The sequence below is a fragment of the Trachurus trachurus genome, assembly GCF_905171665.1.
Source record: "Trachurus trachurus genome assembly, chromosome: 6".
Taxonomy (NCBI): Eukaryota; Metazoa; Chordata; class Actinopteri; order Carangiformes; family Carangidae; genus Trachurus; species Trachurus trachurus.
The window spans coordinates 22,200,781-22,227,931 of NC_139897.1; the positions used below are offsets into that span (position 1 = coordinate 22,200,781).

A 27,151-nucleotide genomic window follows, 5' to 3' on the forward strand; every position below is an offset into this window, starting at 1 on the left:
TATAGTATAGTGTGCAGGCAGCAAACTGTCTCAGCAGTGTTCTCATTAATGTAGCTAATAACACTGGAGAGTCTAATTTACAGCATGTACTGTAGTAAATGTAACACACTACTGTAAGTCCCAGTCCAGTGTTGTGCACAGGTTACAGTAGGTATATATTCACCGCCAGCACTGCACCTATTGATTTATCCGTTACAACAGTAATGAAACTTCAAGTGCAAGACACAAAAATAACTACTAATACTGATCTGGTCATAACGTTGCCATTATTTTGTATTGTTCAGTTATTGGGAGAAAACATTATTTTCCCAGCTGCATGTGAACAGGTCATGAGTAAGTCCAGTGAGGGATTACAGAGCCAAGACTTCGATTTGTGTTACCGTGCAGATGTATTGATATCAGATAGCAGACCTTTGTGGTTTTGTGAAATGCTTTTCTAAACTTTTCCTTCCAAAAGCTTTGCATATTCATTTCCTGCACTGATGTCTTTGTTTTCTAAACCTTCCTCCACCGGATGTAACTAATGCTGACCTGACTTCTCTCTTCTTTTTTTTTGCATGTGTATGTGTGATTACACTGACCTGCAGATGGAGTGAATCTCGTGCATGTCCTCGTCCTTGCGGGCGTTGTCTGTCAGACTGTCGCCCAGCGTCATTAGACACTGAGCGAAACCTTTATAGATGGAGTGACACCTTCTGGCTGAAGCTGTAGCCACAGGGCACGGGCTCAGCACTGGAAAACACACACAAAAAAGCACAAACACACACACATAGAGGAGATGAATTGAAAGTTGTACTTGCTGTGTAATATGAACTGGGAACAACAATTTGAGCAGAAATATCTGTTGACAATAAATGTATTACTGTTTCTCTTTGTTAATGGCTGCAGCTGTTGGACTGGAGCGGGATGAGACAAGTGCGCATAAAAGGAGCGTCAGTGCAGCTGCAGTGACACCGCTGTCTCTGCAGCTGCTTGCTTCAATGATAGACCGAGAGGCCGAGTGTTATCCATCATCACACGCACGCACGCACACACACACACAGGCAGCAGTGGGTCCATCTTCAGTGCTTCCCCCTCTCTCACTCATTCAGTGTTTAAAGTCAGCAGCTGATTGATCGCTCACATCAAAGATGAGACACATCAAGGCTCATTGACCAGGAAATAGAGATACAACAGGGGAAGACAAGCCCAGTCCCACACAAATTCATCCTCAGTGATCATCATATTGTGTTCACAGCAGCAGCAACAACAACAACAATAACAACAAAAATGCAGCCAAGACGCAGTCACCGAAACAGGCTAAAAGTAGGAAGTTTACTGAAATCATCAAAGATGCAACAACCCACACAAAATGTGAATTTTTCTCTTTTTGTCTCAACAAGTCAGAAAAAAGACACATGCTGAGAAAATGAGCAGATGCAGAGGACGACGACTCCCTGAGTGACAGCTGACGATGATTAGATTACTGTAAGAGTGTGAGGAAACCTTCAGGGAATAGTTTTAGACCAGGGAATCACAACTCTATACACCTCAGATGTCGGTGTTGTGTCCATAGATAGATAGATAGATAGATAGATAGATAGATAGATAGATAGATAGATAGATAGATAGATAGATAGATAGATAGATAGATAGATAGATAGATAGATAGATAGATAGATAGATAGATAGATAGATAGATAGATAGATAGATAAACTGTGTCAATCTTACATGAGATTGATGCAACTGCAGGATGTTAGAAACTCCTAAAGTGACACATTTCTTTTAAGAACAGGAGAAACATTAAATCTTACCAACAACCAATTAAGCCAGAGGGACAGATACCGTGTTGCCTACAAATTGGCTCTTCCTAAATACCACGGCAGGCTGAATGAAGTTAGATAAAATAGCAGATTATCTGGCTACGCTACACACTAGACAAATTCTTAAGTATTTCTGCACGTAGACAGCGAGACACATTTATCAAACACAGCTTTCCTTGTTATGTTTAATTATGCCTCAATTTAAGTTTAAAAAAAAGCTATAAAAACAACAGCAAACAAAAACAAATTTACTCAACACCGCTGGTTCACTGATGTTTTCTTTTAATTACTTTACTCCATATGTGATAGTGATGGTTCAGATTATGTAAAAATGTTTGAACATGTTTGAAGTGGTGGGGAAAACAGCAGGCAGCCGCTTGATCAGAGGGCAAATAAGCTGCTCCACTTATTTGCCCTCTGATGAAACAAAATGGAAATTATGGCTGAAATAAAATCAAAACAATGAGCTGAGAGAAGCTAAACAGGAGCCAGACAGCTTTTGCTACTGCAGCTTATAAACATCCACTTTTTAAATGCAGAGCTCTTAATGCAAAAAGTCAAATAATCAGGATCCAACTGGGAACAATAACAACAACAAATCTGTCAGGTGTCAAGCAGCGAAGGTTTTGGCTTCTTGTCAGTTGTCAGCGAGGATTGTCGGGACAACGCTGATGGAGAATAAAGCCTGACAAGGTGTTTACTCTCAGTTCTGGGAACGTGTAAAAGGTTAGGGGAGGAAGTGACATGGCTTGACACTCTTTCCTTTGGCAGGAGAGAGAAATCCAATTTGAGATGCATTTTCGCTGCATGTCAGGATGTATTTGGGATTAATGAATTTTATTTTCCGATTTTACAAAATTTTAGGTTTGAATTAATGTGAGAAATGTGAATCACATTTCAAAAATGTTAATTAAAATCAAGGCCATTCAGAAAGTTGCTTCTTCTTCTTTATGTCTTCATAGGACACGAGTTTCACAAAAATTAAGCACTAAAACAAATACAGTATGCACACACACACACACACACACACTCACACACACACATGCATTTCCCTGTGAACTCAGTCTCACAAGTCATTTACTTTGTACATAGCTATTTACAGCATCTCACCAAGGCTCAGAGCTGTTTATTGAGTCAGAGGAGGATCAGAAAAGATCTCTCAGAGAGAGGAACTGTATTTGGTTTGTTGTGTTTTAAAATAATAATTAACCCTCATTTAGTAGTTTTCAAGTTGCACCATCATTAACAGAGGTTGGCATCAACACTGGACGAAGGTTTCATGTACGCACAGCAGAGAACCAGTGTTTTCTGAAATTAAGACATTGATTAGGTTGATAATTTCTCAATTTTATAAGCACCAGGCAAATACACATGAATAAATCAGGAAGACTTTGCAGAGAGTAAACTGTCATGAAAGCAGAGGTTTGGATTAATCTATCACAGGCGTTTAACTTTTCTCTCTCTTCTTCACCATGTCTCAACATTTCTAGGTTGTTCCCAAACTCCTCAATCACCGGCAACAGCGCTCCCCTGTGATTCAATAAGGTCTGACGTTGTACTTATTCACAGCTGGAAAAAGACAACCTATCACAATTTTATAGGTGGTGGTATTAAGAATGAAAATGTAACGTTCAAGTGTCAGGAAAACCATGTTGTTGCTTTTTCTTTCCCCTCTATTTGATGGTATCTGTAGAGACGGAGACTGGAAATGTGGGGATGGGAGACCGAGAGACAGTTATAACATGCAACAGAGGTTCATCAGGTGATAGTTGAACCGTGGATGTTGTGGTGATGTGCCGTGCTGTTACGGTTCAGGAAATACTGGGCCGAAGAGCATGACTCAGATGCAACAGTGTGAGAATTCAAACAGCTCACCGAAGACAACGAGCAGGTGGAGGTCAAAAACAGGCGGACAAAAACATCAGGCGATGGCAAGAGGCTGAAGAGGCTGCAGCTCTGATCGCCCAACAGAGATACAGCACAGAGGTTACGACAGGTCACCGCAACAAAAACCATTTAAACTTTTTATTTCCAGAAACTCTTCAGAGAGGATTTGTATAACTAGAATCTATCTCAACTTCAGGAGTCACACATTGCATGACATTAAAGAGATACTTCACCCAAAATCGATAATTCACCAATTTTCTACTGACCGCCATGCCAAGGAAGGGTTTGGAGAACTTTTGGAGTCATCAAAACGCTTTTGGAGTTCCGGGGGGGGTCCGGCTGGCAACGGATTTTCATATAATGGCGGTGGATAGAGCTCACTTTTGAATCGTCCAAAACACACACTATGAAACATCCAGATACCTCCATACTGCTCGTTTCTGTCTGTTTTTTAGTCTTTTTGTAGTAGTAGCTATCTCCCAGTGGCTGCGCGAGATGCGTAAGATTTGCTGCAAGATGTTCTTCCGTGTTTACATCATACATCCAATGGTTTACAACGACAAATGAACATCTCGCAGCAAATCTCGCGTATGCGCACAAACATCAACAGAGCCACTACTACTACAGACTGAGATCAAATTTATTTATTTTTTACTACTATTTACTATTTTAGTTTAAGGAAAATAGTCATAATATGTCTCTTTTAACATCTCCAACTTCAACCAGACAGGCACCCAGACAAGACATAAACCAAGATGTTCACAAGACTGTCAAATTCATAGCAATCCATATTTCACAAGTTCTGCTTTAACAGCCTTGTGAAATCAAAATTGTGTCCCTGTGTTGATTTGTTCATTTAACGTGTAAAACTGAGAGAAGTGTATAGGGCAAATAAATCAGTTCCATCTGTTTTCAGTAATTCTGGTGAAAAATAACAGATACAGGTGCAAACAAAAAAGATGTTATACTGTAATGAAGGAGGTATAATGATATGCACTGTAAAGATAGAAGCTGGTGATAATAATAATAATGCTCTGATTGCTAAGCAGAGATTTAGGAGTTTAGGAAAACAAATGGAAATATGTTTTCAGTGAACATCTTACAACATGTTCAACACTTTGCAAGTTGCCAGTTTGACAATGTTTCCTCATTAGCTGCGTCCTTCAAATTACTTTTCTTTGCAAATTAGTATCATATCACTGTTGTGTCTCGGAGACAGGACGGACAGGTCAGTGGCGTAGCCAGAAAAAAGACATTGGGTGTGCACCTGCAAAGACTGGGTGTGCCAAATTTATTTTCAACAAACTGAGCGTTACACCTCCATAAATATTCAAAAGAATTCCAACATTATATGTTGTGTGCATTCTCATCAGTAATAACAAACCATGTGTTATTCGCTCTCAACAAGCCATAGGCCTTTAACAAGCATCAGACATAGACTGCACATAATAACTTGGGTTTAACAGTCGCATCATAAGCCTGTAAGATCATACTTATCTTCTAATCTATATGCAACGCTGAGTAAAAAAAAACTGCTTAACTGCTCTTATAGTCAACAGTACAACAGGTCTAAACATTCACACATATGACGTGCTCAAATAAATCAATAACAAAGTCATAAAAAAAACACACTTTTGCGTGTCTGGTTAGCGCACACACAATAGGTGATCTACTAAGAGTAACACACTAAATGACAACACGCGCAAACCGCAGTATTTAAATGAGGGTTTTGTGCGTAACCGTTTCCGCCATGGAGAGTGTGGACAGAGAGCTGGATGGATACAAACGCAGAATAAAAATTTGATCCGACGCATTAATAGAGAGAGGGACAAATATTGTGGAAAAATTGTGGAGCTGCAGCAGAAGAAACGTGGGAGATTATCTATGAGAAAGTTAAAATGTGGTTGGTAGAACAAGAAGAGAAGAGATGAAGTGAAGTGAAGAGAAGATGGGGAGATATAGGTATGCGGCAAAGAACAAAAGAAGATTTTAGTTTATAATAAAACCTCAGAGAGCTCAGAGAGCTGCTCTGATCAGTGTTGAGCAGCAGCTGAGCAGGTAACTGGGAGACCTGCTGTCATTCATTGAGCTGGAGCTGCGCGCTATGGCACAGAGCTCAGGTGGGACACTCAGGCCACTCGGGTCTAAACGCACTGACCAGAGGGATCACGGACGGAGTGAAGGCAGCGGTGACGTCTCTCAGCCCCGGTCCCAGAGCTGAGCAGCCAGGTACTGGAGAGGGAGGAGAGGAGAGGAGCGCACTGGACGAGAGAGGTGCGGCGTGCGTAACGGCGCTTAAATGACTTTGATCGCATGATCAACAAAGCTATTTAACCATCTGAACACAACTACTGGGCTCATCATTCATTACATATGATTATGTAACAGCCTGGCCTGATGGTTTTATATCGCAAAGCAGAAGAGGACAACGATATCGCTGTTTACCTGTGCGCACTGCGCAGCTCTCAATTTAAAGGGCAAGACGGCGTGGTTTGGCCTTGAACTCGTTAATTATTATTAGTCCAGTTTCTCCGTGAGCCGGTGCAGGTGTCGCAACGCATCACCTGACGGCAATTTTTACAAATGTATTGACTGATCGATAACATGTTAGTAGCTATAGACTATAACAAAAACAAAAAATGCATCAAATTTTTGGGTGTGCCAGCTTCCTCTGTGGGTGGCACTGGCACACCCTGGCACACCCGTGGCTACGCCAGTGGGACAGGTCCTCCTGGAAAATTGCTACCACAAGAATGAATCCCTGTTGACTTAAAGATGACATCGGCTTGGACAGATACATCGTTCATTACTGATTGATTGGGGTAAAACAAATAAATCTCCTAAACAGAAATTGGCAAACATGAGCAGGACCTCGGACTGATTAATGCAGCGATAAACAAAAAAAGCCACTTGAGTCTGATTATGAGGCTGCGACGTTTTCTCATCCGTCATCCTTCTTGTTGTTATTTTCATGTAGGTGTGTCTATGGTTATCAGCGATGACAATCTGTGATAGCGCGGGAGACAGGAGAAGTCGTTTCAGACGGAGAAGAGACAGGCGATCAATAAAACGACTCTGATGTGTCCCCCAAAAAAAGAAAAAAAAAACACAACCAGTTGTCACTTCAGTGGCTGAACCCAAAACACATATTTAATTAATAAATAAATGGCTTGTTTTAAAGAATCATCCCCTCGCCTCCCTCTCCACCTCGACTCCTCGTGGGACAGGTGATGGAGAAACGTTTCAGACAAAGGAGGCACCGTGGCAAGTTTTAGTTTTGGCAGCGTCTTTCTTTTACCATCTGTTGCTTATCCCGGTCTTTCTTCTCCTTGAATTCATCTCTTTACTCATTCATCTCACAGCTCCCGTCTCATGACAGCCAATGCACACCGATGACTACCTGCCTATTGAACGACAATGTTTGAATAGTTATTATCCCTGCATATACATGAGAGAGGCGAAAATAAAGAGAGGAAGTTGGTCTCTCTCTCTAAAAATAGACTTGATTAAAAGTGTGAGCTTGAATTTAAAAACAAATCCATTGTAAATGATAAGCACAGCTTGATTGACTGACACCATTTTTCATTCAAATCTTTTGTTTACTCAGATCATTCAGTGTTTGCTCTGATATGAACATCTGTTGTTTATCGTGCGAGCCGCCGGTCAGGTTATCGGTTAAAATACGCAGGATGGATCAGTCAAAAAAGGTGTTTTCACATTGTTGACATGATACTTGAACATCACTACCACATATTATATCATATCTCATCATATTATAATGATTTAAAATGTGTGAGTATTAAAGGGATAGTTCAGTTTTTTTTAAGTTGGGTTGTATGAGGTACAAATGGCCACTAAGTATAATATCTGCAGTAGAAAGGTCTCTGCTCTTTTTTCTGGTTTTCTGGTTACCACTCCAGGTTTTTGTATTTGATCCCACTGCACTCTTTGTCCTTATATGAGTAGAGCTTAACACTAGAAGGCCTTGTCACATCTTCAAGGGGGCAAATTTCTCTGTGCTCACTTTAAATCTCAGTTTGACACGTATACGTACGTACCATCTGGATTTTGCTAAAGTTTCTATGCCAAACGATGTAAAAGTTAGATTTAAACTAAGTGAGATAGAGAAACCTTCACCTTCAAAAAAAAAACGTATTACTGAAGCAGGAGAGGTTGCGAGGTAAACTTTGAAGATGAACAGTGTTTGCATTTTTATAAAGTACTTTTCCCTGGTCATTTTGCATTGAGGGAAGAAGGAGTAGATGTCATTTGAAAACTGTTCAACTCAGTAACTAAACTTTTTATAGAAAGTGATAGAAATTATTGTTTCGAGTACAGACGATTGCTTTTAAAATGGGCCTGTGTGGATCTTAAGAAATGAGTCACAAGTACAATATGAATTTTAATTAGAGATATGAAAAGCGTAGTTATTTCCCATAATTGTTGTGCTGTGACTGCAGAATACCTGTGTAAATAGGGTATTTGTTGGGGGTTTAATTGTTGCAGCGGCGAGTATTTACAGCAGCAGGATTGAAAATGAAAATTGCCTCAAAATAAACCACTGCACAATGTTCATGTAATGAAGGAACACGTCACTGTTGAAAGAGTTTATTCTTACAACACTGTAGCTCCACGTCAAGAGCAATAAGTCACATAAACAATAATTATTCACTGTTGTGTTGTATCTAGATGATACAGACAAACATATGCATTGTTTCAGTTGTGTTGTTTGTCCACACCTGATGAATGTAAGTCCAATATTCACCCATCTTTTAGCCTGTTCCGTCTCCACCACCATTTGAGGTGGAATATGAGGTCTATTAGCAGCTTATTGCTTCACTATGTTCACCATTAGCTCTGCTTTTGCAGAGACCGTGGCAACTCAATTTACGATTTATTCCACAACACAAAATTTATTGGTATGTTTCTTTATAGGCTAGTTGATAACAATTGGCTTAATGACATAACAAAGGTTGTTGGGGACACTAAATGTCATCACACTGAACATGAAACTGATCTATTTAGGCTACTCGTTGCTGCCTTGTTGTGTTGATGCTCTTGCACACTCACTACAAACTTTGCAAGAACAGAGATGAAGCTAAATGAAAAAAAACTACGAGCTGGGAGTTTATTGGTGCTGATCTTGAAGCCATGTGACTGTAGTGTAGTTCCTTTCTATAGTCCAACAGTAGCCTTGAATTGCCTCAAAATATCATTCATTTGTGAAGATTGTTGTTCTGATCAAAACGTGTAAGTAACAAAATCTTCACCTTATTTGCAATAATCCAGCCAACGGAAAAATCCCATTGGCTTTTTGTTGAGATCTCGGGTGATGCTAAAGGCCCTAACACACCGCCCCGACGTGAGCCGATGGCCGATTGCCTTTATCCAACGGCTCCGTTGCCTCTCATCAGATACATTCCGCAGAAAGGAAGTATTGAAACACACCGCCTCGACTACTGCCGACTACACAGCAGCATTCTGCGCTTGTGCGAGATGCAATATAATCTCCTCCTTAACATCGGGTGACGCTAGTCTCGTGCCAGTAATCCGAAACATGAAAACAGGAAATGACGGAAAAGAGAAACCATAGAGATTAAATACAAAGCGCACACAACATTAGCTTGTTATTCGTTTTGAGAAGACGTTTTGGAAAACAAGCTGGATGGTTGCGTTGTCTGCTCTCGGCCTCGTTCTTGTTTTGTTTACTATCATCACTTCCGCCCCTCCCACACACCACGCTGATTCGCTAGGGCACCGCCAATCAGAATGGCCATAGTTAGCACACAGTCAGAGTACCCGACGGCTCTAATCCTCTGACAGCCGATGCTCCCTGACTGTGCATGTCGAATCGGGCCCGATGGCGCCCGATAGCTTCCGCGAGTTCCCGATGTGACTGATGGTGTTGGTTTGGACTTTCCCTAGGCGAGGATCGAACCTGCGGTCTCCCGCACCGCAGGCGACGATGCTAACCGTTTCACCAAGAGGTTGACAACCGCTAGCACGTCTTTTTATGAGTGAGTGAGTTTACTGAAAAAACTGAAATGGCAGCACTCACAAAATAAACTTGAAATATTTATTTAACGCTCAGCAGTGCCTGACGGACGCGTTTCAGCCCTTGGCTTTCTTCAGCGTGAAGAAAGCTGCCATTTCAGTTTTTTCAGTGTTTCGATTTTTGAGCCGGCACCCAGTTTTATCTTTACACTAGAGTCGAGCACGCCATTCCCTTTGTTCTCTGAGTGAGTTTACTTCCAGTACCGCTAACCGCCACAACCTGTCACTTCTCCTTACTGGTACCTCGTGACTGTGGCACACCCGCGGACCTCCGTTACACCGACAGAGCTGAAACATCGAACAGACGCATACCTTACAAAAACTACATCATCCTTGTCAACTCTGTAGAAAGGCCTTCTTTAGAGAGACCTCTCTGAGAATAAAGTAATGATGTCTGATGCTAAACTCACAATGTTTCCTCGGTGAACAGCTGGAAATGCTAATCATGGCACCAGCAAAACTTCCAAATAGCTTCTTTTAAAGTTATACAGTCCCCGAAGAACCGTATGATTGGTAACATAAAAAAGCAGAGACGATGTAAGTAGAGAGTTTGCTCATCCCAGAGGAGTCTCATTGTGACTTGTTGACAGCCAGCTGTCCTGCGGAGCGAGATCATTCTGGAGCTGGTAGTGACCGATATTTCACTGAGCTAAGATGGCCCTCTTCAAGGCTGTAACAAGCACAGATGCATCGTGTCATGATTAGTGTACAAGACGGCGAGGATGAAGCTACTGAAGAGTGTGTGACTGTCCCAGAAGTGGATTGTCGTGATGAGTAAAAGTCAAAGAAGAGCCACGGCTGGAGCCTGGCAGGTGAACAGGAGATGCTAATTGGGTCAGACACTGCATCACCACAACTCTTCCCCCTCTCTCATGAGACCTCCTGTTAAATATTTGATAAACCAGACCTTCTCCCACCCCACTATTCTCTTTGTGTTGTTTTTTTTTTCTCTAGGAAACCTATTGATTTCAGGCAGGGTTGTTCACAGAGCCTGAAGATTATTGGCTTCACTCATCTCCATCAAGTTTTAATGAAGCCTCCTAACCTGAGGAGTAAAAATGGCAGGAGCAGAAAAGAAGACAAGTGTGAGAGGAAAAGAGTGGAGGTGGAGAAGACTGGAAAAGAGACGAGGAAGTAATTTTTACTCAAAATTAATCCTGTTTAACATTGTGTCATTCCAGCCGACTACTTGCTAAAGAAGAGAAGAGCTCCACAGACAACAACAAATTGTCATTGTGGTGTTTCTGTTTATGTATTGGTCAAACAAATGAGATGCAACAAATGTATCTGTGAGTTTTGGGTTAAAATTTAAAAATCTCTCTATATATACGTATATACATATTCTCTTCTCAGCTTCCTGTCTTTATGCTAAGCTAGGCTCCACACAGTCATGAAATTGATATAAACCTTCTCATCTCACTCAAAGGAAAAAAGAAAAGAAAAATAAGAGTAAAATGCTTAAATATTCAGCATGCTTTGCAACTGAAAGACAAGTGTTTTGGTAAGTTACAGGCAACAAATTGCTGTTTATGATTAAATGGCACTGTTGCAATAAAGCTGAAAGCCTGTACCAATATGTATGCTTATGAATCACGTCTAATTCTGCGCATTGTATTGATTATATGGAAATCAACATGGTGTATAGGGCAGTCCCATGATGCACTGATTTAAAAAATGTTTTGCACTCCTTTGGAAGAGGACCTCTTCAGAAAAGTGCAGCATGATTATCTCCACCAGCCACTTTTCAAACTGAGATGAGTTCTGGGGGTGCAGTTGGGAAATCAAGGCAGCGAGGCACATCTGTTCAATTGGCAAGAATTTGTTGTTCCTGGTTTGGCTTGTAAACTAATTATCTGTTTGCGATGCTTGATTGAACCTTTTCCACCTCATGCTGAGGTGACCTGGGGATCTGACAGGGCGGCCTGATCTAACTCTAATTGCTAAGTGTTTTAACACCGTGGCCTCACAGTGAGATGGATCCCCCGAGGCCGATCGAACGACCTTTACTGTGAGGACTTCATATGCTCTTCTAGTTTCTCTCACATAATGACATATGTCAGGATCTTATTTCATGAAATAAAATACTTTGTGTCCCTAAAGTGCTTCCTTAAAAAAAAAAAAGGATTACAAGTAAAAGTCGCACATACTGTATAGACTCTTACTTTGCACAGTGCGGCTTTGAGGTAAATGCTAATATCAGGATGCTAACACGCTCACATTGTCAAGCCTGTATAATGTTTACAATACAACCTCCCTCTGTTAGCAATATGATTATTTTGCACGTGTTGCACCAAATTACTTCAAAAATTTAAACTTTGACTTGGTAATTATGCAAGAAGAAAGCAATTATATGTTATCTTGGAACCAATGTCTGTGCTAATGTTTTTTTCGCCAATCCATTAGTGTTGCGATATCATACTTTGGCCAAAACTGTGGCCCAGCAGAGTGACATTGCCAGCCCCACCTGCCGCAGTCAAAAATATGAGCAGCTAGCGGCACTAAGGTAAAAAAAAAATCATATTAAAATGCAGGTACCAGCTTCCTGTAAAAGTTTCTGGGGTTAAAAACAGTCAAGTGAGTGTAATGTGATGTGCATTCAGCTTGTGAAGAAAGTAAACCGAGGAATGAGTCTGTAAATAACGCAGAGAAGTTTGGAGGCTCCTATAGGACTTTCCCCATTAGTCAGTGGTAAGGATCTGTCAAGGTTAGTGCAGATGTGTGCTCACAGGAATAACAGATTGGCCTGAAAACTTGGAGCCGAAGTATCACAGCTTTAAAAAAAAAAAAGGTTGCTTCACTGACATGAACATGTAGGTATGGGTTGTAGTGTTCAGTACACAAGAGGGCAGAAATGGACATATCATAAAAAAATCTACATGCATATGCAAAAAAGAAAAAGAAATATTAAAGAAAAAGAAAACATTTGGACGAGTGGGAATAGCTCCAGCTGCATGGGTCACATCGGTGCTGAAGGGAGCAGGCAGATCAATGAAGGGACAACTGATCAACTGTGTCTCAACCTGCCTTGATTAATATTTGATATCTGAACTAAAATTGAGCCCAGGGAGAGACAGCGAGAGCAGAGGGAGTCGAGAGGTGGAGTGACTGATTGATACAGGCAGCAAGAGAAATCTCCAGGCTTTGCAGACTTGATTGTGATCAGAGAGAGATAAAGGGGATAAAAGGAGATAAAGAAGCGTGGAAAAGCATTTTTCTAAGGGGAGTGATGAATAGCTTCGATAAATAGTATTTGTTTGGCAGAATTGTTGAAGACTATTGATGTCAGGAAACATTGCTCTCACTGCACCCAATACAGCAGGTTATAACGTCAATATGACAAAATGTTTAAGGATGAGACTGACATTATTCTACATTTTTCTTAACTGTCAACAAATCCCATGAAGCGGACGTCTGTCTCTTAATACTTTGTCTTCCCTGCACTGTCTGCGATACTCCCCAAGGCCCCAAACAAGTTTGTTCCTTGGGAAGATGTTATCTTTAAAAACAGGTCACAGATATACGGAGTCGTTTCTTTAAAGGGAGTTGTCCTAAAACAGCTTGCGTTTGTAGTTTTTAGCTAATGGTAACTTGGACAGGGGGACTATGTGTTGGGAAAGGCTGAATAAAGTAAGAACCTGCCCTGAAGTCCCAGACCCCCAGAAGTCCCAAAATCCCAGCTTCACCTCATGGCAATTAGATTCAGTTAACATGATTAATTATAACTTCATCTGGGACAATGGGAGTGTGTACCACCAAAGCACAATGTCAATGTGATGATGATGTGGTGTTTTATGTATGCTGTCCTCATACCTGACCCCTCTTGGTGTGGTGCAGCTAAACCCTGGTGGCTTTTCTGCTGTTAACTTTTGAGAGGACAGGGGACAACTGGACTGAAACCACCTTAAAACAAGAGTCTCGGTCGACCAACCGGGCTCTGATACAATTAGTTCATGTCTGAAAACAACTGGACGGATAATTAAATCAATTAAGTTATTTCATTAGGTTTATCCACTAACAGTAGACTTGCTTACGTTTTATGCACTAAAAGTATTTAATTAGGTTTACGATCTAAAAGTACTCCATTAGGTTTAAGATCTAAAAGTACTTCATTAGGTTTAAGCTCTAGGTTTTAGACACTATAACTTAACTAGGTTGTGAACTAAAAGTCCTTGGTTAGGTTTAAGATCTAAAAGTACTTAATTAGGGTTAAGCTCTAAAAGTACTTAATAGGTTTAAGCTCTGGGTTTAGGCACTTTTTGATTGATTGATTGACATCTTTATTGACAACAGACAAATGTTTAAAAAAGAAAACATACATCGACACAACTGCTGCCAAAGGGATAAAAACACAAAAAAGCCATTAGCTTATTTCCATTGTGGTCCCTTTTAGTGAGTGAGTGTGTGTGTCCGTGCATGTCAGTGGGTGTAAGTGCATGATGTCCATGAGGGGAATGTGTGGGTGTGCCTCCACACAGAGAAATTGGGGTGTGGGGACACAAAATACAGTAACAATTATAAACTTGACACTAAAATAACTTAACTAGGTTATGCACTTACAGTACTCCATTGGGTTTAAGCTCTAAAAGTAGCTACTTCATTAGGTTTAAGCTCTAAAAGTACTTCATTAGGTTTAAGCTCTAGGTTCAGGCACTAAAAGTACTTGTTTCGGTTTGATTGACTCCCTTTATACTACGTCGCTGCATTTCTCCCTCTGTTCCTGTCATAATCACTCCAGCCACTAGATGTAACCTTTAAAAAAAAACATAACTATGGGTCATAAAGCTGCTCAACAAATGGCGCATGGGCTCGTTTTTTACTGGAGGACAGTCTCATGTATACAAAGCAGTAGACGTTGTGCTCTGCTGTGCTTGTACTGTATCTATGTACTTGTGTGTACTTGGGCAGTTCATTATGTCTGTGACAAGAACGTGACATGGTGATCCCACGGTAATACCCCTTGGATTACTGATGCCCCCATCCATTTAATCATTAATTAAAACGTCATCGATTTGCAGTCTTATGATACAGATACTGCTGAGAATCAGTTATTTCTCGGTGAGCTGCTGTCCGCCCCGCTAGAAAACAGACTGTACATATTATACAGGCCTACTGGAAGTTTCAGTAGCAGGACCGCTCTGCCTGCATCCCAAAAACAGAAGATCAACCTGCATTAATATCTTTGACAAATCATTCAATCGCACCCTGCTGATCGTGTGGTCCTTGCTTGTGAAACAGCACAACAAGCATTAAAGTGCTTTTATGTTATTTGTCAACCTGGCGTTTATCTTAAAGAAACAAAACAACATCAAATGATTTTAGGTAGGGTGCAGTGATGCGGTGCAATCTGATTTATGTTGATGTTTTGAAAGATGTAACACATTTGTTGACCTTTTGAGAGGTGTTCATATTTATTATGACTGTATGAGAAACTCAAAGAGACTCCTCTCTTTTTAATGCCTTTGATTTGTTCTCTCAGAGATGCCAGACAGCTCACCTTCCCCCCCTCCGACTTTGAAATTCAGCTGCAGTTATTTAGAGGAATTTCTCTGAGTACAGTTTTATCTCAGGCAGGGAAAAAAAAAAAAAAAAAAAAAGCACATCCCAGCTTCTACTTTCTCTTTCAAAAGATTGACCCTGAAGTATCGGTATACAATACAGTGTCTGTTAAGGCTCTATAGGCTTTGCTCAATATGTGATTTCTTGCTTATAATACTTAGAAGCAGTTTTGCAATGCAGTGCAGTGTGCAATCTCTGCAGACGACGATAAAATAGGATGTTAATTCTCTGGAGGGTGTGTGATCATCAACACATATAAAAATAAATATCTTGTCAGTTTTGTTTGCTAATAAAGCTATAAAAAAAGACTCCAAACTGTATTGTATAAATTGTATGTTTGGTTTCATTTCAAATGAGCCAGAGTATCAAATGAGCAGCACCATGTTGTGTTTCACACCAGACTTAACAGGACAATCCAGCAGTCAGCCTGAAAATCCAATCCTGGAGAGTCTGGTGTAGCTGGTTAATTGAATCCACAAAGTCACGTCTTGCACACCGATACACAACATTTTAAAATGCTACACATGACGACTTCAGACAGCAGGCATCGCCATCTGTCACGGAGGCAAGACTGAACCTGTTGAAGATTGCTCCATCACCTGTTGTCTTCATTTAGTTTCAATGAAAACCTATAACTCTGTTGCAATGCAGCATTAAAAAATAAAGAATGTGCGATATAAAAATATGAATTGGTTGCCGAGCCTTGACGCACAGTGTGAAGTATTTCATTTGCACTTCATCATTAAATTGCTGGAGTGAATCGTGTGCTCCGCAGTGTTTGATTTTGGTTCAGATGTTCAGAAGCGGCCGTTAGCTGTTTGTAACCCGTCCTGCTGAGAGCGCCGACCTCCATTAGCGGGGGGGGGCTGAAGCGGAAGAGACTCCTCGAAGGTAAAGAGTTATAGTTCGTTCCTCTTCATACGGTTTCACACAGTGTCCGTAGAAGTGCTTCATCTTTTAGCCACCTGCTGTTGACTGTGCAGAAAATTAATGGGATGTACGTACGGACTCCTCTAGACGAGCAGACACCTGATCTACAGAGTCTCCCACCACCTCACACCTTCATCACTGACCTCTCCACCGGCCGACAGGAGATCTTCAGCTTCTCAGGAGTACGAGTTTTTGTGTTTATGGGAATAGGGATGGAAATGGAAATCGGAAAGCACACCACCATCAGTGTTTGTAATGTCTGTAATTTGTAGCAAGCTCAGCTAAACCACAGCTTTATTGATAAAAAAAAAAAAAAAAAAAAAAAGCTGGTGCATCATCAAGTATGGAGGACCAGGGGTGTCCACAGGAAGAGTTATACATTTTGATATTTTGCTTGCACTTTGCACTCGATATGATTATGAGGCATTACCTTAATACATAAAGAGATCTTTCTTTCTTTAGATTTGAAAATTATTGCCAAAGTTTTGGAAAATGTGAAGACACAACTAAACCCAACATATAACATGGGACTGTTCATTCATAGACATTTTAGTGTGGAAAAGTATATTGTAACTTGAAAATAGGAACTGTACAAAAACAATCATAAATGGATGATAAATTCAGGTTTAAAATGTAATTTACAAAAACAGAGTAATACACTAAGTAGAAAAACAATTACTAATACATTTATGAATACATAATACCAATAAAAATGTGAAAGCACACCTTGATTCTCTCTTCAATTAAATTTTTCTTTACCAATTAGCTAATTAATGAGTTTAGTCATTTAGGATTTTCCGTTACACACTGCTGGAGAGTATAACAAGCTTTTTGATTGGTTGGAGACCTAACCATCAATAACAGGTGGGTTATAATGACTATTAGAATATTAAATAAATGAAAAGCTTCATTACTTTTCCTGAGACATCCCTGATCCTGCATAGTAATTTATCAAAGCTACTTATTATAATGAAATTGAGACTGGTCTCTGAGAGCTGAAGCCGGCTGGATGACACCCTGTCTTTAAAGAAACTGTCGCCCTGACACTGTTCCAGCTCAGGTGTTGTTCTCATTTGTGCTTATAGTAAGAAAAAAAAAACATCAAAGCTGTTCTTTTACCCTCTGCTCCACTTTAAAAGCGGCGTGCTGTGTGTAGAGGCGAGAACACGGTGACGTCCCGCTGACAGAGCAGGCAGGAGGGTTCCACGCTGCCATGTTACGCACTGAAATGGCCAATATCTACGAGATGGACGCGCTATCATGTCGCCGTGTTTTTTTTGGGGGGGGGGGAGTAGAATGCAAATGACATTCAGACTCGTCCACACACACACACACACACACACACACACACACACACACACACACACACACACACACACAGTCACTCACACACAGAAACACAAGGTACTGATCTATTCATGAGTCTGGTCGTGCAGAGGCTGGCAAGATCACTGCTGACTGGACTGAAATGCTGCTGATGCCGGCTGCTCACCTGACACACACACACACACACACACACACACACACACACACAGAGTATCTCAGGGGATCACATTCAAATTGATTAGGCCTGCAGCTATTTTTCTTCAGGTGTCAATCCATTCCTGAATGATGCGCATGGCTCCTTGTGACCCCCCTCCCCCCCCTCTCCCTTCACACACACACACACACACACACACACACACACACACACACACACACACACACACACACACACACACACACACCATCGCAGCGAGTGTTTTTCATAAGACGTTATGGTAACTTTCACTATGGAAACTTTGCCGTGCCTCCTCATGGAAACATATGTAGAGCTAATGATGGTACTCAAGGTGACAGGCCTCATTGCGTGAGAAACAACATCATCCCACTGAGACTATTTACATCTAACTAGCTTTGTGTGCGTGAGCGTGTGTGTGTGTGTGCGTGTGTGTATATCTGCCTGTGTGTGGGAGTTTTCTTATGCAATTCACAGAAAACAAAAAAGAAGTTAAATTAGTCCATGCATGTGCGCATACTCTATATTTATAGAATGAATATGCAGTAGAGGATGATACTGTAGCTCTGGAAAAAAAATTAAGAGACCACTTCAAAATGATCAGTTCCTCTGGTTTTACTATTCATAGGTATGTGTTTGAGTAAAATGAACACTTAACACTTCTATAACCTACTGACAACATTTCTCCCAAATTGGAAATAAAAAATATTGTAATTTAGAGCATTTATTTGCAGAAAATGGCAACAGGTCAAAATAACAAAACAAAAAAGCTAGTGTTTTCAGACCTTGTATAATGCAAAGAAAACAAGTGCATATTCATTTTAAAACAAAACAACACTACTTTTTAAACTTAGGAAGAGTTTAGAAATCAAAATTGGTGGAATAATCCCAAATTTTTAATCGCAGTGTTTTTTTAAATTTATTTATTTATAATCTTTCTTCCTCATTAAATATGATTTGGTTCAGGTGATCAGCTAAGTAGAGTGAGGTGAGTTCAATAGACACTGGAATCGATGGCTGCCATACATGTAGAGAAGCAGAGTGGTCTCTTTATTTTTTCCAGAGCTGTATAGTATATATATATATTATTTCTACTATACTCTTTTCTTTGGCTTTTCACGCTACGTAGGTTGTTGATTTTTATGTTTTTATTTTATTTTATTATGTTTTATTGTAGTCTTTTTGCCTTTTTTGTATGTTTTATGGTCTTTATTTTACTGTACAGCACTTTGGAAACCTTTGTGTTTATTTAAATTGTGCTTTATAAATAAAATGGATTGGATTGGATAATTTGGATGTGCGTGTGCGTGTGTGTGCGTGTGCTACCTGTGCGTTCATGGGACCAGAAGTGAACAACAACACCTTATAATTAGACCAGGCCAAGTCAGGTGACTCCTCGCTGTGACTGGGAAACCTGCTCTCCACTACCTTTCCATTAACACCTCTGTGTGTGCTGTAGGGGAGAGAGAGGGAGGGTTGTGTAGCCCAGAGTGAAGTGGAAATGAAAGCAAGAAAGAAAATTGTGAGGAGAAGAAAGAGAGGCCTCCACTCAGCAGGTCCTTCATTAGTGAAAGGCTTCAGGTAACTGACTTGGAGGAGTGTGTAACCAGTGAAAAGGGGAGAAGTGTGCAGCGCTGGAGCCTCTGTGGACAGGTTCAGTGCTTGTTAACATGAAAAGATGGTATAAGAGAAATGGGGGTGGGGGGGTTTCTCATGGACTTAATTTTCCAGTCGTTTGAAACTTCACACTGAAGTACTGAAGTTCTTCCCACACAGGACTCCTTTTCCTTTTCCTCAGGTGACAACTGTTTAAATTAAGCCTCATGTTTTATCCTCATTGAAATGTTAAAATGAATGAGTTATTCATAAAACCTCCGCTAACCCCAGAGGAGCCGTGCTGCCGACGTCACAGGACAGGTCTCATCATGAAATGGAGACAGGCGCTCAGTAAGATATGCTGTGTGTTTACATTTAAACCAACTGGGACCATTAAGACGTGATGGATTTTCTATTTCTCTTGTGATACAGACAACACTTGATCACTTTGGTCCTGAGGTAAACTTGCGATGCGAACAGGCCAAAAGCTGCAATAATTAAAAACATATTTCATATCGTCTTTCTACTTCCTGCAGTCAAATCATCTTTCATCATGTCATAAACTGGTGTTTGCCTGTTGTCACCACCGAGCTGAAGAGAAAGCGAATGGGATTTTTGCATTGCGTTTTGGATTATGTCAGAAAAAAAAGCTCTGTTCAGTGAGATAATCTTCACATATGAACACGTTTTACCGTATTTAAAACTTAAATGCACTCGCCAGACATAAAAACCTAACGTTAGGCTTAAAAACATTGTATAATGGGGAAATCTGACTGTTTTTACTTGTTAAAGACCCAAAAATAACATAAAATAACATACATAAGAACACTCTTGTCTTGCCTGTTCGGGGGTGATGACGTTTGTCCACAACATTAAACAACGAAATCCTTATGAGAGTCAATAACGTCCGTCACAAAAAGTCCATAAAACTACACAAAAACCTTGTTATATTCCTCCTTACTGCTCGTATATTAATTTAATAATAGGCTACAGTGCAACAGATGTGAAGAAGTTACCAAGAATGTGCTCTATTATAACACAGAGAATGTGTCTCAGAGAGCAGGTGCCCAACAATAGAAAACTGTGGTTAATTAAAGCTTCAGTTCAATGACAGCAGCAGCGACTGTGGGTTATTTTTACACCTGTTTGTGATATTTAACAAGTGAGCACACCTTTGCAGAGCTGCTGTTAGTTTCCCTGTTGTTACTGCTCGGGTAAATGAGTGTCTGCTGCAAAAGACTCACACCGACATCGTCCCTCTTAGTGGAAAGTGGCATGATTAAGGAAAATAAACGAACACAGTGAGGGCAGCGATAAGTGAAGGGCTCTTATTAATAACAGCTGCTGCTCATATTGTCATGCACGCTAATTTTACATCATGTCTCGACTACTGTACTTGTTCACCTGCCTCAGCAAATCTAATCTGCTGCAGCTCCTTCTTCCCTTTTGGCTGTTACTGAGTCGAGCTGAAAATACACCCACCTGACGTCCAAAGGAATTAAAAGGGGATTGAATTCACTTTTCTACGTTTGTCTGTGTACACACTCTCAGACGCAGTCGATGTACTAACTACGACAGTCGGGGCGTGTTTCTATGAAGAGCTGTCTTACTACACATGTAATTGATCCAGCAATTTGCACTGTGTTTTCACCTCAGCAGCTCACAAGATGCAAATAGCAACTACAAACACACACGCAAACACCCAAACACACACACAACGGTGAAAAAGCTGACGGATAGTTAGTTACAGTATTAGTGTAATAATAACAAATGGGTATAATGCATAATAAATGATAAATTATGCATATTGTGTCTTTGGGAGAACAAGCTGATAGTTAACAACACATCCTACAGCCTACAAGTGTCAACACTGCGCTGTCAAATCAAATCTGCGCTTACAGAGGTCTGACAGCAGCACACACACGCAGCAACCCCTTGACACACACACACACCTACAGCACAAGTTCCTGCTTGTCTTATTTTACACCTCACATAAATTGGTTTACGTGTGTCAGAGCTCCACAGTAGGCTATGTACAGCGGCTAAAAGAAGTCCACACTGCACCGGAAACAAATTCTTTTATAAACTCAAATTGTAATTTATTGTCATCACACAAATCAAATATCTTTTAATATTGTATAAGCACGGGAACAATCAGGGTTTGTCACGGCGACATTGACCCATTTAAAACATCAAAACATCCCATCACAGCCCACTGTCCCCGTGACTCACTGGTGGACCTGCCGCTTCTGTCAAGCTGATGTGACATTTAGCCTGAAAACATCCAGAGCTTATTGGAAACGGTGGAATAAACAATGATATTACACCATTTTTCAAAAGACCATTGTCCTTATGACATGATGTTGTTCAGAAAGCTTCTGTTGCCGGGTGTGTTTTTTTTCCAAATGTCAATGGGATTGTAAATGAGCTCTTCTTCTCACCACCGCTGCTGCAGAGTAATTTTTTGATTTCCTTGTTATTAGATCACTGAATATGGACTGTTCTGGGTTTTCTACATACGGATGGATTTTGAAGTTGGAGTAAACTTCCTCCAACGTGTTTGTCAGCTGCACAGTCAAGTTCAGATGAAAGGAGAGAACTGTTTCAGGCTGTTTTCACATTTATATGCTGATGCATACATAACATCTTACAAATTTTCATCCCGTTTTTGTCAAAAACAAAATCTAATACCCTGAAAAGTCACACTTTTTAGTTCACAGTATCGTTTATTGTTCCTTTTTGATGCAGCACTGACCCCTATAATGGGCCTATAATGGAGGTTGGTCAAATTCTGTATCAGAGTAATAATGTATAACAACCAACTGCTGAAAATCTTTTTCTTTTCTGCTTTTCAACAGAAAAAAATATTATTAGTTCTGTAAACAGAAGGAAGAATTTACTCTCTCACATTTGGGCCAATGTTGTATTTATACCAGCAAGTCGTCAGCACAACTCTGTAGAAGTTATTGCACTTGCAGACGGATCCAGCTCTGATCTCAATACATTTGGTGCATTAGACAGTTGGCAGGAGCGAGATGTTTAATACCAACTAGGCAGACTAGCACAACTTTCCCTCTAAAGCAGAGATGAAATGAAATGAGTCTCAGAGTTTACGCAGGGCTTTTAAGTCTGATAAGGCTTGTGATCAGTGATTAAATTGGCTTTAATAGCAGGGAGGTCTGAGCGTGTGTGTGCATGCGTGCGTGTGTGTGTGTGTGTCCTCTGGTTTGATATAAATTGGTAAAATTGGCGCTTGTGGCTGTGTTTTGTATCTCTCTCCTCCCATTGCAGGGCAGGTGCTCATAAAGGGAAAGGGTTAGAAAGAAAACTTGTCTTTTATCCCTCCTCCTCCCATCACCCATCACCTGACGCTGTCTCTGTGTGTGGTTGAACCTTCTGAGCTGTGTGTAGGGAAAAGGACACACACACACACACACACAAAAAAAAAAAAACAGTATTGGAAACTGCTGGGTAGTGACACATAGGTGAATAAATATTCATTGAAACACGACACGTCTGAGGGCACAGCGGGAGTTTATCCTGAGAACAGCCAGAACACACGAGGCTACATTTCATCCTCCGGTGAAATATGTATGTGAGTCCCCCTCGTCCTCCTCGTGGGACAGTTAAGTCCTTTTACACATACGATGATCCACAGCGACAGCCTATTCTACTCTCAGAGCAAACATGAAGTGCTGATTCAGACGATTTTAGCGCCGGACGAGTTTCTTTTAGATGATGATATAACAGTGAGGGGTTGATTTTCAGGTCATGTGGAGAACAGAGATGTCAAATAATGTTCATAGGGATTAGGTCAAAGGAAGAAATCCCTCCCAAAAATAAAAAAAACATTTGGCATTTTTCATCTGTGATAAACGTTGCTATGGTTACAGCACGCTATGGTAACACTCAATGCGCGATGTCAGCAGAACATCCGCTTCCACTTTGTATGCCGTTGTAGTTGCTCCTCCGCGCTCCGCAGCAACATTTCCTCAGAAAAATCAATTCAACTCCACACACACACCAGGTGCATGCACACAGATGCGCCGCAGAGTAACACAGGGATTTAAGTGCTTGTTACACTGCACATACACAAACAGGTACACTACAATTCATGCAAAACAAGCTTGAGCAATACAAAAAAAAGAAGAAAAAAAGATATACTTCTTAAAAAATCCTTCTGACGTGGCTAATTGTGCTCCCTCTGGGCTCCTGTAGCATTTATCGAATAAGTGAATCCCCCAAACACCAATTACCACCACTGCATGTTGCATCTCATCACATATTCAAACACACACTGTGGGGTGATAACTGCTGTCCACCGTGTACAGTGTATGAGCCCGCTGCTCCTCTGGACTCTCCGACTGTCTGCTGCCTGCTGCCACTCACTGTTATTTTAAAACAGGAGGATTCATCTTTATGGCTGTCACCCGCTCCGTTTCCACTGGGTATGAGTTGACAAACGTACTTGCTACTTTTTTTTTGGTGCGTATTGTGTAAACTAGGTGTTGTTCACAGCCGTCATAGGAGACTGTCTCATTCACTGCAAGCAAGCAAGCGAGCAGGAAGTGGTGGAGCCCACTGAGGCTGTGTGTGAAAAGATTTGTTAATTGCTCCGATCAACTGCCACAAACGGCCCTAAACATGGACCAAAGACGAATTTGTAGTTTCAGAGAAGTTGGCGTTCTGCAGCTGTTTTCTTTCTCTTTTGCAGCCACAACAAATAAGAATTAATTTTCTTTTCCAATTAGTTTCCCACTTCATAAACTGATGGTAAACACACTCAACTAAGATGTGTTTTTGCACTAATGAAACATGGTATTAATTTACGTATTGACTCGGTGGTTCCTGAGTAGACATTGAGGATGCTCACTCGGGGGGGTTGTGACACTAATATTTGGGATAGTGACAAAATTAACAAGACTTGGAGGTTCGTTTGTAACATTATTTATCGTGATTGAGCTATTAAATATTATAATTATATAATTATATAAATAGAGAAAACTCTCAGTTGCATCGGGTTTATTGGGGTTACAACGTTTCGGTCTTTAGAGTTTTCTCTGTTGAACCTCGTTGGTTGTTCGGTCCTCTCCGAAGCACCTGTCTATCTTTTGAGGTGTGCATATGTTTTTTTTTCGAGTTAAAGCAACTACAAAGAACTTTCATTTTGTGTTGATTTTGGCGACCGCTGTGGACAAAAGCGGTAGTGTTTTTGCCAGAATGAAGACTGCACTTCCCATGAGCTCTAGCGCGAATGGTCGTTAAGACACTTATCTGACGCTTTAGAAAAAGCGTACTGTATCTTCCCACCGATGACCTCATTTGCTGTTGTAGGTTATACAGAGACAGTTCTTAGTTGCTTTAAATGTTAGTTACAGTAAATAAAACACAAATAAATAAATAAAAACTTCATGAACTATAAATTACTTCACTTTTAGTGCTCACAAGGCAAAAAGACTGGGAAGCACTGCACTAATCTATCAAGGAATGCAAGGAATTATCGGACAATACAGTAAGATTATTCAACCCTATCTATCTATCTATCTATCTATCTATCTATCTATCTATCTATCTATCTATCTATCTATCTATCTATCTATCTATCTATCTATCTATCTATCTATCTATCTATCTATCATCCATCCATCCATCCATCCATCCATCCAAAAAACCCACTAGGTCGTTCATTTTTCAATTATAGTAGTTTCTCGAAGTCTCCCTCTGTGACATCACTAAAAAATGATTTCTGGTCCCCTCCACGGAGAAAAGTTGAAATTAAACTGTTTACAGATGCAGCTCTCGTGATCTCGGATCCATTAACACTGCATCGTGCTGCATTATCACTGCAACATCTTCCCAACTCTCTGCTTTTACACCGAGCTTCTCTCACTTCACCAGGCAAATCTGCCGCACTGAGCTTCCAGTCTCCATCGTCTCCGTTCCAAAGAACAAGATGCCATTACGTAAGATGCCGATGGAGAGAGCGAAGCGTTTGCAGCACGACGCCGTAAAGTTCAGTGGCTGCATGTTGCTGATGGGTGTAGTGTGTCTCCACCAGGTGATACAGTATATGTCTGTGGCAGTTGGGTCGATAAGTGAGTGTAAACTGCTGGAGCGAGAGGTGGGAGGAGAAGCCTCTGCTGCTCTTCGGTTCGTTTAGAAAGTTGTTAACACTGTCATTTAGGGCCTTCGGTTATTGTTTTATTTATTCCTTAATTCATGCACCGGCTCTTATTTATCCGCTAATTTATTCACTCATTCACAACAACAAATTCTGAGCTGTATATCCCGCTAACTACCGCAGGATGATAGTTGGTTAATTAATTTGGTATAGGATTTACTGACAAACAGCTGCATAATAATAGGCTCTGTCTTGGCTTTAAGTTGCTGGTGCATAGCCAATTACACTGACTGACTGCCAAACCTATATTGCCCGCTGACAAACAAACATCCAGAGTGTGATTAAGGTGGGTTGAAGCCCAGACAGGTTCGGCACCGCTGCTGACAAAGTTCGACAGATCACAGGGAGTCTGAAATGAGCACGAGCGGATACCGGTGTACTGGGGTTTTGTCATTCAACTAACAAGATGACTGGACAAGACTAACTTTCAAACTATCTATGTTTCAATGATTAAAGGGAGTCGCAAATTTACACAAATCTCTGGATATATGTTTAAAACCAACACACAAACTTTTGGTGATTTTGTTTTTACCTCTGTTGAAAATCTATATTTTTTATCATTTGATTTAGTTCAAGTCAGATTAAGGTATTTACAGGTTAAAGCTGTTAAATGTCAGGCTTTGACTTCAGACCAACTAAGCCATCAAATAATGTTAAAGGTGTAATATTTCTTTAATGAACATCTGTCCACCTTATTCCAGGCTCAAGGATGTCTTCTTGGAAAATAAATGATGCGGGAACACATCTTGTCGCACTTTAAACAGGATGCATCTGCCTTCTGCTACTGACGACCTGAAGTAGTGGTGCTTGCACAGTAATAAAGCCGAGCATGTTTTATTGAATGAGTCTGGAAAAGAGCCATGTCTGTCTCAAAGCAGACAGAGAACTGATGTGGGACCTCAAAGTCCCATCAGCAGCATTTAGCTAAAGCTAAGCTAACCTCACTGCTTCAGCTCATCCTGCCATCACGCTATTGTAGAAATAAACAGATAATATCATGCTGTTGAAAGATGATTAAAACGTCTGTCGTGTGTTCACTAAAATTTTTACCTAAAAGGGATAGTTCAACATTTTGGCAAATTATGGCCCATTGCCATAATCCCTAGAGTTTTAGCAGTAGGTTCGTTACCTTTAATTGTCGGTGCAAGCTATTTTTAGAACGGCGGAGCAGAGCCGCGAGCTGCTCAGAGCTACGCTACGGAGGCTAATGGGATTTCTTGGTTTCCCTCATCAAACTCATCAAATACACAATCCAACAACTTCAAAACGCTCTCGTGGACAAGTTGTGACCTGCACATTCGCCACGCTATGAGATAATAACGAGACGTTACGAGACTGAGTTGTTTTCGAGGCAAATGCAGAGACTGCTTGCTGAAAAACGGCCGGTAACATGCATCAGCGGTTTTTCATGAATTTAGATAGTGTGCCTGCTCTCGTCTCAGTGGCACCACAACACGCTCTGTAACCTTCACTCTTTTGTTTTTGACAGATAAGACTACACAACGATACATAACGTTATCCGACGCTCCATTAGGGTGACCAGGTGTCCGGCTTTAGGCCGGACAGTCCGGATTTTCAATGCCCTGTCCGGCGTCCGGCGCAGCCTCAAGCCGGACGCTTATTTGTCCTCCTTTTTGGAGTTGCAC

General features: G+C 40.8%; 1 protein-coding gene across 1 annotated transcript in view; it reads right to left on the reverse strand.

Moving 5' to 3' along the window:
- nrn1la (neuritin 1-like a) overlaps nt 1–27,151 on the reverse strand; it is a gene marked incomplete at both ends in the record, with an annotated part of 72,896 nt that overhangs the window by 14,918 nt on the left and 30,827 nt on the right. The window contains one exon of the mRNA XM_083972912.1: nt 582–732. Coding sequence (XP_083829038.1) covers nt 582–732 — 151 coding nt within the window. The remainder of the gene's footprint in view (nt 1–581; nt 733–27,151) is intronic.